Source organism: Hemiscyllium ocellatum, chromosome 28 (genome assembly GCF_020745735.1).
Source record: "Hemiscyllium ocellatum isolate sHemOce1 chromosome 28, sHemOce1.pat.X.cur, whole genome shotgun sequence".
In the NCBI taxonomy this organism is placed as follows: Eukaryota; Metazoa; Chordata; class Chondrichthyes; order Orectolobiformes; family Hemiscylliidae; genus Hemiscyllium; species Hemiscyllium ocellatum.
This window is the reverse complement of record NC_083428.1, coordinates 47996764-48011767: the sequence shown is the minus strand read 5'-3', so window position 1 is coordinate 48011767 and position 15004 is coordinate 47996764. Positions and strand designations below refer to the sequence as shown.

At 41.0% G+C, this 15004-nt stretch overlaps 1 protein-coding gene across 1 annotated transcript in view; it reads right to left on the bottom strand.

Annotated features, from left to right (window-relative positions):
* Window positions 1-7408: 7408 nt before the first annotated feature.
* LOC132829047 (cystinosin-like) overlaps window positions 7409-15004 on the bottom strand; it is a 28007-nt gene continuing 20411 nt past the window's right edge. Inside the window, exons 9-11 of the mRNA XM_060846334.1 lie at window positions 9908-10025; window positions 9128-9230; window positions 7409-7463 (exon numbers count right to left, since the gene is read on the bottom strand). Coding sequence (XP_060702317.1) covers window positions 7409-7463; window positions 9128-9230; window positions 9908-10025 — 276 coding nt within the window. The remainder of the gene's footprint in view (window positions 7464-9127; window positions 9231-9907; window positions 10026-15004) is intronic.

Below are 15004 nucleotides of genomic sequence, written 5' to 3'. Positions count from 1 at the left end.
CACACAACAAGATGGATGTTAGTCTCAGTGTGAAGGCAGGACTTCATCTCCACAAGAACTGTGCGGTGGTCACTCTTACTGATGCAGTCATGGACAGATGCATTTGCAGCTGGCAGGTTAGTAAGGGTGATGCCACGTATGTTTTTTCCCCTTGTTGCTTCCTTCACCACCTGCCACAGACCCAGTCTAGCAGCTGTGTCCTTTAGGACCTGACCAGATTAATCAGTAGTACTGCTGCCGAGGCACTCTTGGTGGTGGACATTGAAATCCTTGATCCAGAATACATTTTGTACCCTAACCATCCTCAGTGCTTCCTCTCAGTGTTGTTCAACATAGAGAAGTACCAATTCATCAGATGAGGGAAGACGGTACATGGTAATCAGAGGGAAGTTTCCTTGCCCATGTTTAACCTGAAGCCATGAGACTTCTTGATGTCCAGACTCAATGCTGAACACTCTAAGGTCAACTCCCTCCTGACTGTATACCACTGTGCTGCCACCTCTGCTGGGTCTGTCCTGCTAGTGGGACAGGACATATCCAGGGATGGTGATGGCATTGTCTGGAACATTGTCATACTCATGGAATCATATCTTACAGACAATGTCAGGCTGTTGCTTGACAAGTCTGTGAGACAACTCTCTCAATTGTTGCACTAGCCCCCAGATGTTAGTGAGGAGGATTTGCAGGGACAGGGCTGTTTCTGCTGTTGTCTTTTTCAGTGCTGAGGTCAATGCTAGGTGATCCAGCCAATTTCATTTCTTTGAGATTTTTTAGTGATTGGTACAACTGATTAACTTGCTAGACCATTTCAAAGGGCAATTGAGAGTCAACCACATTGCTATGGGCTAGACCAGGTGAGGATAGCGGTTTCCTTTCCTTCACATTAGTGAACTAGATGGGCTTTTCTGACAATTGACAATGATTTCATGGTGAATGATTCTTAATTCCAGATTTTTTATTAAGGAATTCAAATTCCACCATTTGCCGTGGCAGAATTCAAACTCACGTTCCCAGAACATTTATCTGAGTTTCTGGACTAATAATCTAGTGATAAGGGTAGTCAATGGCCTTATGGTATTATCAAACGCTGAAGACAAGGTCAGTCATGTGACGAAGTGCTATTGGTTTGGAAGTACAAGATCATTGCTACACAATAGGTAACAGATGAAGTCATTTGCATTTACTTGTGGTTGATGGGCCCTTGCATATCATGTTTGTTACATGTTGAACTCATAGATTTCTAGATTTTTGTGTCTGAGGGGGAGGAATGCATAATGAGTTATTCAGTTAGGATCTCTGAAGCTTGAAATACTGATATATACAGGGCTAAAGTCTCCTAACCCATGCCAGCCACTTGTTTGTGGCCAGTTTAAAATGAACAACAGCTGCAGAACTTATATGCCATATTTAAAATAGGCTATGCGAAGGCGTGACACTGCCCACTGTCACTACTGTCTCTTTCAGCTCAGCCAATTTCCCCAAACAAGTTGTTAATTACTCCCTCAATTCTATGACCTTCAACTTGAGACCAGCTAACTAAAGGAATTAAAATTAAATGCCTTCAAAACAATCCATATAAATAAACTTGCACAGAAATTTCCCTGCCCACCTCTCTAGAATTTTCTTTTTGAAGAGATGACTAATCAGCTTTTTCAGGCATGATGCACCTTTTATAAAGGCTCGTCACAAGGTTTAAAATGGTCAGCTGCTTGTCCAACAGATTTATCTGTTTGCCTCTGTCTCATCGTAGTAAAGTGAGCCTTGCCTAGATCTAGAATCTCAGTTGTTGTTTCAAGTTTCTCCTTTCCAAACATACATCACCATCATCATGGCTCTCTCGCCAGGTCGTGGACGATGGTCGTCATTCTATTTATGGGCTCTCAGGTGGCTTAAGAGTCCAATCTTGGCTTTGAAAGTTCTTCCACATTCAGAACAAATAGTTCCAGATGACAGATTGGGCTTTGGTAGTTGCTGCCTTGCTTTCTGTTCTCTTCTCGTTCTGCCCATCTGTTGGCTTCGAAAGTTGCTGTTCCTTCTCAGATGATAGTTTGCCAGAGTTTCCTGTCCTTGGCAATGGTTTCCCTATCATTGATGTCAATGTTACGTTTCTTCATATTGGTTTTTTAAAATGTCTTGGAATCTCTTCTGGGAGTAGAAGATTCGTTTCAGCAGATGTTAGTCTTTCATCCGAACAACATGATCACTCCATCTTAGTTGGTTCTTGATGACATAGGCTTCAATGCTTGTTGTTTTTGCTTCATTCAGCACATAGAAGAGCCAGTGTCAATCTTCCCAACTGATATTCAAGATGTTTCGAAGGCAGCATTGATGGAACTTTTCAAGTGCCTTCAGACGTCGTCGATATGTTTTCCAAGTTTCTGATGCATACAGAAGCATTGGGATCACCACTGCTTTGTAGACTAACATTTTGGTGTCTGTCTGGATGTCGTGATCATAGAGTCCTAGAGATGTACAGCATGGAAACAGATCCTTTGGTCCAACCCATCCATGCCGACCAGATATCCCAACCCAATCTAGTCCCACCTGCCAGCACCCAGCCCATATCCCTCCAAACCACTCTTAAATGTTCAAGACTCATGTCTGGATATGTCCAAAAGCTGTTCCAGTGCATTCAAGATGGCATTGGATCTCATCATTAAGGTTGATGTTGGAAAAGAGGTGACTTCAAAAATATAGAAAGGGGTCTATGCTTTCCAGGGTTGTTTCACCAAAATCGAATTAATGTTTCTGTCCAATTTGTCTCAGTTGGTGACAGTCGATAGAGGATCTGAGTTTTCTTGGAATTGATGGGCAATCTAAGTTTCACAAATGCACGGGTGAAGGCAATCAGAATCTGAACCACCATTAGACAAATACTTACACACTAATTTAGGTGATTATCTAAATTTAGTTCACTATTTATTAGTAAGTCTATTAAGACTGGTTTCCTGCCTGTCCCTCAAATCTCTAACATGCTATTCTGAGTATCGCAATTTGTATAAAGATTCCTCATTAAAAAAATCTTTGCTACATACTTGTCAATTTTCATGACGTATATAACCAATTACTTCTTAACCGCTGCCAGTCCTCAATCCACTTCTTGATTCCACCTATAAAATCATTATTTACTACTTACCTCATGAAAATTATTTCATCCTTAATCATTAAGGCAGATTGTGGGCGGCACGGTGGCACAGTGGTTAGCACTGCTGCCTCACAGCGCCTGAGACCCGGGTTCATTTCCCGACTCAGGCGACTGACTGTGTGGAGTTTGCACGTTCTCCCAGTGTCTGCGTGGGTTTCCTCCGGGTGCTCCAGTTTCCTCCCACAGTCCAAAGATGTGCGGGTCAGGTGAATTGGCTATGCTAAATTGCCCGTAGTGTTAGGTAAGGGGTAATGTAGGGGTATGGGTGGGTTGCGGGTCGGTGTGGACTTGTTGGGCCGAAGGGCCTGTTTCCACACTAAGTAATCTAATCCTTCCTCTTTACGACTTTCCCACCTAGTTGCCAGGTATTTTTCAGCCCCAGTCTTTATGAAAGAGCTCAGATTCTGCAGGATATCCCAGAGATACAACCCCTTCCAAGCAGAGAAGTGGGGAATGGCGTTCATGTTCCTGAAACAAAGCCCCTCGTACCCGCAATACTCCTTCAGGTATGCATCTTTCTCCCCAATCTGCTATTCTTTACACAAAAAGGTTTGTAGTTCAGTGATTGTAACTATTAATTTAATTCGTAGAATCTCTACACCGTGCAGAAATAGGCCATTTAGCCCAACAAGTTCACAGTGACTTTCCAAAGAATAACCTAACCATTCCCCTACCTATTACTCTACATTTCCCCTGACTGAGGAGATTTCTAGTTCATTCTCTTATCTTTCTGTTGATGGTCCCACTGTAGGCAACTCCACTTTGGAAAGCATGTTGGAGCCTTTGCTTTACCAACAGTTGTCTTCCACATAACTTGTTGCCTACCTTGCTTACAATTGATCTGTGCCCTACTTATCAAACCCCATACAAATCACCACTTTACTGTCCCCTCCCTGGCAGAGGGCTCACTGTAAAAAATGTGGGGAACTTTAATTAGAGTCAGAGTCATAGAGACATATAGCACAGAAACAGACCCATCAGTCCAACTCATCTATGCTGACCAGATATCCCAACCCAATCTAGTCCCATTTGCCAATACCCAGCCCATGTCCCTCCAAATCCTTCCTATTCATTCATATAGCCATCCTGATACCTCTTAAATGTTACAATTGTAACACTTCCTCTGGTAGCTCATTCCATACATATGAAAAAGTTGCCCCTTAGGTCTCCTTATATCTTTCCCCTCACCCTAAATCTATACCCTCTACGGCTGGACTCTCTTCCCCTTCCTCCCTCCCCAAGGAGGGCACTGTCCGATTTATCCTATCCATGCCCTTCATGATTTTTATAAATCTCAATAAAGCCACCAGGGAAAAATAGCCCCAGCCTATCCAACCTCTCCCTATAGCTCAAATCCTCCAACCGTGGCAACATCCTTGTAAATCGTTCGAGCCCTTTCAAGTTTCATAACAACCTTCGGATAGGAAGGACTCCAAATTACATGCAGTATTCCATAAGTGACCAACCCATGTCCTGCACAGCCACAACAATTTTACCCCCCCCACCAAAAAAAAAATAGGGTGTTATGGTGGCTCAGTGGTTAGCATTACTGTCTCTCAGCAGCAAGGACCCAGCTTAGATTCCAGCCTCAAGTGACTGTCTGTAGAGTTTGCACATTCTCCTAGTGTCTGTGTGGGTTTCCTCCCACAACCAAAGATGTGCAGGTTAGGTGAGGTGGCTATGCTTAATTGCCCATTGCATTAGGTGCACTAGTTAGGGGAATGGGTCTGGGTGGGTTACTCTTCAGAGGGTCAGTGTGGAGTAGTTGGGCCAAAGGGCCTGTCTGAACTGTAGGGAATCTAATCTAAACATGACCTCCCAACTTTTGTATTCAATATTCTGACCAATAAAGGAAAGCATACCAAACACCTTCATTATCCTATCTACCTGTGACTCCACTTTCAAGGAGCTATGAATCTGCTCTCCAATATCTTTGTTCAGCAACACTCCCTAGGACCTTACCATTAAGTGTATAAGCCCTGCTAAGATTTACTTTCCCAAAATGCAGCATCTCGCATTTATCGGAATTAAACTCCATCTGCCACTTCTCAGCCCATTGGCCCATCTCCTCCACATTCTGTTGTAATCGGAGGTAACCCCTCTTCACTGTCCACTACACCTCCAATTTTGGCGTCATCTACAAACCGATGACAATATTGCCATGCTCACATCCAAACCATTTTACATAAAGTGAACAAAGTAGTGGAGCCAGCACTGATCCTTGTGGCATTCCATTGGTCACAGGCTTCCAGTCTGAAAAACAAACCTTCACTACCACCCTCCATCAGCCACCTTCAAGCCAGTTCTCCATGTTCCATGAGATCTAACCTTGCTCAACAGTCTCCCATGGGGAACCTTGTTAAGCATCTTACTGAAGTTCACATAGATCACATCTACTGCTCTGTCCTCAATCCTCTTAAAAAACCTCAAATCAAGTTCATGAGACATGACTTCCCACACAAAACCACTGACTATCCTTGATCACCTCACCTTGCCAAATATATAATCTTGTCCCTCAGGATTCCCTCCAACAATTTGCCCATCACTGACATCAGGCTCACTGGTCTATAGTTCCCTGGCTTGCCCTTACCACTTAAAATACTAGCACATTAACTAACCTCTACTTCCAGCACACCTGTGACTATTGATGATACAAATATCTCAGCAAGAGGCCCAGCAATCACTTCCCCAGCTTCCCAGACTTCTAGGGTACATCTGATCAGGTTCTGAAGATTTATCCACTTATGCCTTTCAATACATCCAGCACTATTTCCTCTGTAAAAAAGGAAATCAAGTTTTCACCATCTATTTCCCTACATCTTCTATGTCCTTCTCCACAGTAAACACTGATGCAAAATACTTGTCTAGTATATCCACCATCTCCTGCTGATCTTTAAGGGGCCCATTCTCTCCCTAATTACCCTTTTGTCCTTCATTTGTGAAAACCCTTTGGCAAATGGAGTTAAGGAGAATCCAAAGATTTCTCATGTCCCCTTTTTGCCCTCATTTCCTACTTCAGCATACTCCTACTACCTTTATACGCTTAAGGATGCACTTGATCCATCCTGTCTCTCCCAGACATGCTTCCTTTTTCTTAACCAAAACCTCAATTTCTCTAGTTATTGAACATTCTCTATATCTACCAGCCTTTCCTTTCACCCTAATGGGAGTAAATGGTCTCTGGACTCTTGTCATCTCATTTTTGAAGGCTTCCCATTTTCAAGTATCCCTTTGCCTGTGAACACCTGCCTCCAAATCAACTTATGCAAGTTTTGTCAAAATTAGCCTTCAATTTAGAACTTCAACCATTATATCTAGTCTACCCTTTCCCATCATCAATTTTTAAACTAATATAATTATGGTCACTAGCTCAAAAAAGCTTCCCCCATTGTCACCTCAGGCACTTGCCAAGAGTTTTTTCCCAAGAGTCAAATAGTAACAATGATAAATTTCATGATTTGAGACAATGCCAATGTAACTAGTAAGACAAGTTTGAGAACAAATAAGACATGCAAAAGAAACACCTTGGAAAGAAAATTCCAAGAACATAGATCAGGGATTGTTTGGGTTATGCTCATACTTGAGAGATCACAGAACATTAGACCTGGGGAGCGTTCAGCAAGAGAAATCAGTTTTAACATCTGTCTTAACTCCAGCAGTCAGATATTGAAAGGTGAATTATCATCTTCTGATGGGGTGTAACAGACCAAATACACAAGGGTAGAAGAAAGCAGCGTGCAAGAAACAAGGCATGCCCCCTCAAGAATGGATAGTGTGTTGGGAGATGGAAAAAAGAGAGAAGGGTGTGCAAAACCAACTGAAGAGATGTGGGTCTTATTTTGGGTGTTCTAGTTCTGAAAATGGTCAGAACTGAAGAGCACCCATTTGGCAGAGGTGGGGGGGGGGGGGGGGGCAAGAGGAGAAAGGGAGAGAAATTTTTTACAATCTGCTGAGATGAAAAGCTAAATAAAATAAATCAACTCTTCCTGAACTTAAAGATCCAGACCACATTGAAAACAAGGGAGGTCAGTAGAAGCAGAACCACCCGGCTGAATGGCTGCAAAGCCTCACCATCCTTCACAGACAAGCTGAAGACTGGCTTTGTTCTCAAAACAAAAACTTTTGGGATCACAGCCAGTCAGGAATCATCCAAGCCACTAGTGTTGAGTGGAAATGACAGCTGGTAAGCAGAATGGAGTGCAACATTTATGCAGTGGTGGAGGTTGTTGTTGGGGTGGGGTGTGGTGTGGTGCAGTAGAAAGGCTATTGATACAGCAACTGATTTGGTTGTATTTCTTCTCCCCCACCCATGGAGTTTATTCACTAATGTTAACATTTATTGCACTTCCTTAATACTGTATGACTGAATCAGATTTTTCTTGGAGTTACAAAAAAGTAAATTAGCTAGTTTTGAAATACAAACTTTGGAACTCAAAAATAGTCATGAGGAAAAATGAATTCATTAAGCTTGCAGTGACCAACTGAGGCAAGGAAACAGGGTGGAATTCCATTATATGCTAGATGAAGAGGGTGGGAGCTTGGAGTGTTGCATCTGGAATCAGTTGTAACAATACTCACTTGCTAACAGTGTTTCCTGCACAACTAAGAAAAACTAAGATCTAGAAAAGTTGCTGAACTTAAGCTAAGAGCACGCTGCAGGTCTCACTTAAACTCAAGTTACTTCAAAGATCACACTGAAATACTGAAGAGTTTTCATTTCTTATCCAAAAGGTATAGATGGCACTGAAAAACAGCCCAGAGGGTAGATTCAAGATTAAAGGATTTCCTTAAATGGGAAGAGTTGGAAGAGGTTGGGCTGGTATTCATGGCATATAGAAAACTGGAGAAAAGATCTTTCTGAAAGATTCAAAAACACAAGAGGGTACATTGGTCTTAATATGGTCTCTTTAACAAGGACAGACTCACTGCGATTTGTTCATTTGAGATACAGGCAGGTTAAAGAAATTCCTCCATGTGGAATTATTTACTGCAAGGGGCTAGTGAGGCTGGATCATTCAATGTATTGATGTGGAGACAAAATGCTAACCTTGAAAGAAATATCAGCCCCTCTCATTGAAATGGTGGAATAGACTTGGTAGGCTAAGTGGCCTACATCTTAATTGGAACAGAAGTTCCATTGGTCTGAAACTCTGGCATTTTTGAACAAAACGTTTTATTATAAAATAGAATTCTAACTCCGGTTCAGGAATACAAGGTAACAGTTCAATTTAAAAAAATGTTTCATTTCATTACATACTTCATTCAGCAACATTCAACTTTGATTCAGAGGGAGAACCTGCAATCCCAGTAATTTCAAAGACCACAAAGATGAGCAAGAATGTTTTAACAATTAGCTATTCAAAAGTGAAAGATGAAAATGGTCCCAATTTACACTTCAGCTACTACAATCAGAACAGTTGAGGCCATCATGCTGGCAGGTTTCTCAAAAGACCCCTTGCTGAATAAATACTGAATTTGATTAATTTCTTTCTCAAGAGAGATTCTAGTGAAGAGTTGAAGTTGCAAATCGAAACCTAACCCACATCATGAACACAATCGGTTTAAACAAGAAAGTGACTTCACCCAATGTGCAGAGTTACATAAATAAGTTAATAAAGCATTCAATTTGAAAACAGTGGCTTCAGAGATAGATTCTCATTCCTCAAATCATTTTTGCATCTTCTGCTTCATCCTTAGTCTTGATACTTTTGGTTGTCTACCAGGGAAAATTGGAGGGGAGAATTTCAATCCTGTGGCAAAAGATATTCAGGTTTACTAAGGAAGGGGTGGAGTTGGTAACCATAATGAAAGCAGCAAGCTGATAAATAACCATGTAATGTGGCTGACATTTCCTCCAGCCTTTCATGTGCTGTCCTCAAAATCATTACCACAAATTGAACTGTGCCAAGTGGATGCCTGCGTTTGGAATGCTAGCTGACAGAGGAGGCTCCATCATTTAGTGACATATAGGCTTTGTGCTTTCTGTACAGAATATAATGCTGCACCAGGAAGATAATATCAAACAATATTGATATCAGTCCAAGGCCAAACTTAGTTGGATCTCCAAAGATCAGCATCTCTTCATCTAGGAAAAAGTAGATTAACAAAATTAAATACAGTATTAAAACATTGCAAATGCTGGAGATCTGAAACAATTTAGTGAAATGCTGATCTAGCAACCTCAAACAGTAAATACTTAATTCAAAAATGACATTCCAAAGATAATTCACATTAATTTCTTCCCACAATTGCTATCAGGCCTGCCAAGTTCATCCACTCAATAGCAAAACCAAAAATAAATTGAAACATTAAATATCCATCTTTGCTTGCAAAAATGGAAGAGCCCAGCTTGATCATAACTGAAAGAGGCACTAGGAAGAGCATGTATACCTCAGGATCAAGATATTACAAGTTGGGTAGTCAAGGCTCAGGTAATACTAACAACATTAAGAATTAATAAGTCAAACCAGGATATGAACTGGTGCAAGTAATATCTATTGACAAGAGATTAGAGTTAGAGGGTGCCTTCATATGCAGCACAAAAGCTATTGCAATAAAAAGCCCAATCTGAACCTTACAGTAAATTATTTCCAGGTAAGGAACAAAGCCTGGAAGCAGGTTCTCACATCTATGAAATCACATCTAGATGTTTCCAAAACCCTGATCTACTTATTCCCATCCTGTACTTCTGAACTAAGACTCCAGAAGTGTTTGCACACAGTTGATTGGGGAGCTGTTAGCATTCAAGCTTGGGAACCTTACCATTGTTATATGATTGCAGGAACATCTGCAGGAGACTAAAAGTGCCTCCAGTAATATCCAACAGTGCATTCCAAATGCTCCAACCAACTGTACTCTTTCTTTGGTAGTTCATGTAGACCTGGAAAAAGATGTTATTTTTACAGAAGTGCCAGTATCTAAACCAATATTAGAGGATTTCAATTAAAAACAAAATTAAACAGGAATGAATAATACATAAACAGCGTTCCAAAGTGGGAGGGGCAGAGATATATTTGTTTGTGCTCATGAGCAGCCAACAGTTCCAGGAATACTGTAGGAATACATTGAAGCACCAATCTGATGGAGCAGTTAATGGGTTAGCTAGTGATCCAAAAATCAGGAATGATGTGGAAAGTGGTGGCTGAAAAACCAGTGAAAATTACTTTGCGACTTGGATTATTGGGTGTTCTAAAGGGACATTAGGCCATTTTGCCTGTTATCGATACTTCACATATACTCAATACTTTTCAATTAAAAAAGTTAGTACAGTTGGTTTGTTTAGAACCATTTAATCCTGAACTTTATTCTCCAAGTAGCTGGGATCTTAAAAACTGACTAAAGTGAAGAAACTGCACATGCTGTAAATCAGAAAAAAAACAGAAGTGCAGCAGCTCTGGCAGCATCTAGAAAGAAATCAAATCAATGAGGAAGGGTCACTGGACCAGAAACATTAACTTAGATTCTTCGAGATGCTGCCAGACCTAGCTTTTCCAGCAACTTCTGCTTTCAGTGACAAAGTGTTACAGTCCCTAGCCAGACCATTAACAAGTTTGGTCTTCAGATCCAAAAGGCTTCAACAGCAGTTGCCTTCTTTCCAGAGGGGATTATCTACCCACAACTTCATTACAAGCAACTACAAACCTCAACTTGAATTCCCAAGATTCACAACTGCAGGGAACTTTGTTTCTTTGCTCCAAATGAGTTGCTCCTCATGCAGAGACTGTGTCCGGTGTTAAACTCACTGATCAAACTTTACTTAGAGACAGACATTGAATTTAGGCCCAAAGCTTCTGAATGATATCCATCTCTAGAGTTAGGGCTTAGAAACTTGTACTGCCTCCAGTACAAGATCATACTTTAAGCTTCCTCTGTTCACCTTACTAAAAACATGCATCAGGAGAGACAGTAATATCTGGGTAATTTTGGGCCCCACATCTCAGGAAGGATATATTGGCCCTGAAGTTCACAAGAATAATCCCAGAAATAAAAAGGCTTAACACAAGGTTTGAAGACTCTTGAGTCAAGACCCAGAGCTTAAAAGAATGAGGGAATCTAATCGAAACATACAAATACGGAACAGCCTCAATAGACTGCTTGTTAAGAGGTTTCCATTGGTAGGAGACTAGGGCCGGAGGGCACAGCCTTCGAGTAATGTGAAGAACTTTTAGAATGGAGATAGAAAAATCTCAGCCAGGGAGTGATGAAGGAATCCATTGCCATGGAAGCTTGGAGACAAGTCATTGAGTATATGCAAAACATGAGATTCTTGACATAGGATCCCTATATATTAAAAAAAGAGAACCTTGAAGCATGCTGTTGGCTAAAAATAGCAAGTGCCCATTCTCAGCATTCACCTCCTCTCTCCCGACTGTTCACGAACTCAAAAAGGGAGTGTGTTTTTAGAAAATTGTGTGGTCCACTTCATCTACTGTACCAGGAGAACTAAAGCAATCAAATGAAAATTTTTGTCAAGCCACCAGACTAGATCAGAAGCCTACTTAATATCAGATTCCCCTTTGAATAGCATCCCACTCAGGCTCGCCCCTCTACCCCTGTATTTCCCATAGTTAATCCACCTAGCCCACACTCCTTTGGACTGAGGGGAAACTGGAGCACATCCAGTTTCAATTCCATCTCAGACAGTTATGTCATCCCTGGCACTGAGGCAGCAGTACCAACCATTGTCACTGCTGCCCATAAGATATCAGCATTTCCCTCAATGACTGACATTAGGCCAACATGTCTACAATTACTTCTCTCCATTTTGGAAGAGATTTGTCAAATTGTAAAGTCATCATCGCTGACACCAAAAAAAATTGAGGAAACAATAGTGAGTTCACAACTTTAGATCTTCACGTACTCCAGGCAATTGAGACCCTAGTATCTATTGGATTTGTGCTTTTAATGTAGCTTTTTTAGGCAGATTAATTCTCAAATTTCCTCACTTCTAGCATACAGTCTATGCCTGGGGTAAAACTAATCTTACGAGCAAGAGCCACTCTTGAATCTGTTGGCGTATGTTTACGCTTTTGCCTGACAGAAGAGGTTAAAAAAGAGATTATAACTGGGTGGGAAGGGTCTATGATGTTGGCTGCCTTCCTGAGGTGGCAAACAGTCAATAGATAGAAGGGTGGCTTCTGTGATGGACTGGGGCAATGTACACCACTCTGGTTTTACTGTTTTAATCAGAACAGTTGCCATACCAAGCCATGGTGCATCTGGATGGGCTTCCCTGGAGGCAGTGTTCAGGCCAATTGAATTAGGAGTGCTGTAACAGGAGGACTTTAATCTAGAGATTTAGGCCTAGAGCCAGAGCCAAGAACAAAAAACAAAGGCAGCATCATAATGTAGGTTTTCTTTTTAAAGGTAGTGCAATCAATATGGTTGGTTGGGTTCCTTTATCTGGAAAGAGACAGCCTCTCATTAAGCTGAAGAAGCTACAGCTTCCACAGGCAAGGGGAGGGTTGGACTTCCCAGATTTTAGGAAATCAGCTAAGTTCCCTATTAAGTTACATAACTGATTGATTGTGGATCAGACAGGACCCAATCTGGCTAGACATCGAAGCTTCAAGTAAAATGCCCACTTATTAACCTTTTATTTTCAGACAAGAGGAAAGTCATTATGGATCACTGTAGAAACCTTATAATACTAATCACAATTAAAGCTTGGAATATAATGTGGCAAAATGAGGGCAACTCACGTAAAACATCCCCCTATGCGCCAATAGTGGGGGCATGGAGATTTCAACCAGGGTTTAACAGATGCCACTTTTAAAGTCTGGCGATCCACATGTATCTCATGTCTAGGGGACCTATTTGAAGGACCTGATGTCTTTTGAACAGCTGCGTCAGAAATTCTGATTACCTAATGGAGACCTCTTTGATACTTCCAAATTCGAGACTATATACAGACAAAGACTACGTTATTAGATAGTCCTTATAAATCAGAAAGAGAGTGTAGAGTACTATGACCAATGGGGGTATCCTTCATCAGTACTATCTATCATCATTTACTACATGAAGTATCGTGAGATATGGACAATCTGCTTAAAACATGGGATCAGGATTTGGGACTAGAAAGTCGACAAACGTGAAATGACATTTGGGAAAATACCAGAAGAATCACCATTTGGAACAGAACCCAGGCTATCCAGCTGAAGATACTTTATAGGGCCCATATAGCACCAGATCAATTGGCAAAATTTAAGGCAGGGGCATCCCCAATGTGTCCCAAATGTAAAATAGAGGTGGACACTCTTGTACATTATCTACGGATCTTATGACAGGTCCGTAGGCACTGGACTAAAATAGCAAGTGCCTTGACAGAAATTTTAGGAATGGAAATTAAAGTGGACCCCGTATCTCTCCTTTTGGGCTTTTCAAACTTATCCTCCCTGGACATGCACAGGAAGAGACTATTTTCTATTCTCTCCTTCTGTGCAAGGAAAAAATATTTTGGTGAACTGGGTGGCTGAGGGCCCCCCGGACTTTCAAATTGGCACAGATTAATTATGGAATGTACTCCCCTTGACTTCCTTACAAATATGGTGCACAGAAAGACTGAATTATTTTAAAATATGGCAGCCCTTCTTGAATTATATGAATACAGATATTTCGGCCATTCTAACAAGGGCTTTTATTTAATTGAGTTCGTAAACCTAGCTGGTCCGGGGCCCCTTGGGAGAAGAATCCCCCACGAATACGGATTGTTACATTTGATGTTAACACATTCTGAGCATGTATCTCACTATGTATTTCTATGTTATCTGTTGTTTTTTTTCCTCTTTGAATAATGTAAGAGACTCAATTATACACTCTAGTTAGATTAGTTGAGTTTTGCTTTTTCTTTTCAGTATTTTTCTTTTGTTAAATTTGGTTATTAAATATTTAAGATTTAATTGTATATCAATGTTTGCACTTGAGAGTTTTGTTTATTTTTGTAAGCTTGTAAAAATGTTAAATTTCAAATAAAAATATCTATAAAAAGGTAGTGCAATCTGCAAGGACAGTATACAAACCAAAACAGTTGAGTTGGGGGTGTGGAAGTAAGTCACTCAAGGCAAAGTTAGCCACTTAAAAGATGGTGTATTGGAACAAGTAGTGAATTAGAGATTAACAGAGTTTATGGTTATAGTGGATAGCCAGAGACTTGGTTCAGGAGATTTAAAGCAGTGATTTATTAACTGTGGCTTACAACTTTTCCAGAAAAACGTTAGGTGGTGGCGTCGCTGTTAGTGTGAGATAGAACAAATACCAAAGAAAGAAATAAGCTTAGTTCAAAATGTAGAATCCATACAGATGGAGGTTACAAAAGGGGAAGACCACATTGGGCTGGAGTAGCCTTGAGCCCCAAATAGCTTTAAACACAACAGAAAATGGCAAGAACTAAGTGTGTAAAAAGGTGATATTAATTCATGGGTGCCTTTAAACAGAGGTCAGTTAGCAGAGCTTGATTGGCAGAGATAGTGAGCAAGAATGCACAGCATACTCAAGTCAAATTTTCTGAGAGCAAAGTTATGGATCCAAATCTGATTGTGTAATGAACCAAGTTTAGTGAATCATTACCCAGTTAAAAAAAGGGGATTACAATATGATAGAATTAGTCCAAAGACATTCAGGCTGAGAGAAGAAACAGCACCCAGAGGAAACCACATAGGGAGTGTAAACTCCCAACTGTTGCCAGAGGATGAAATTGAACCCAGGCCCCTGGCACAAACAACAGTGTGAACCACGGAGCTGCCCCATTTTGGACTAATCAACATTTGGAGACAATTGCTCCCTCACTAACATACTGAGGGAGTATAAAGTATAGAGCTCCCACTGATCTCAGATTCATCCATATGGGTGGCGCAAGCAGAG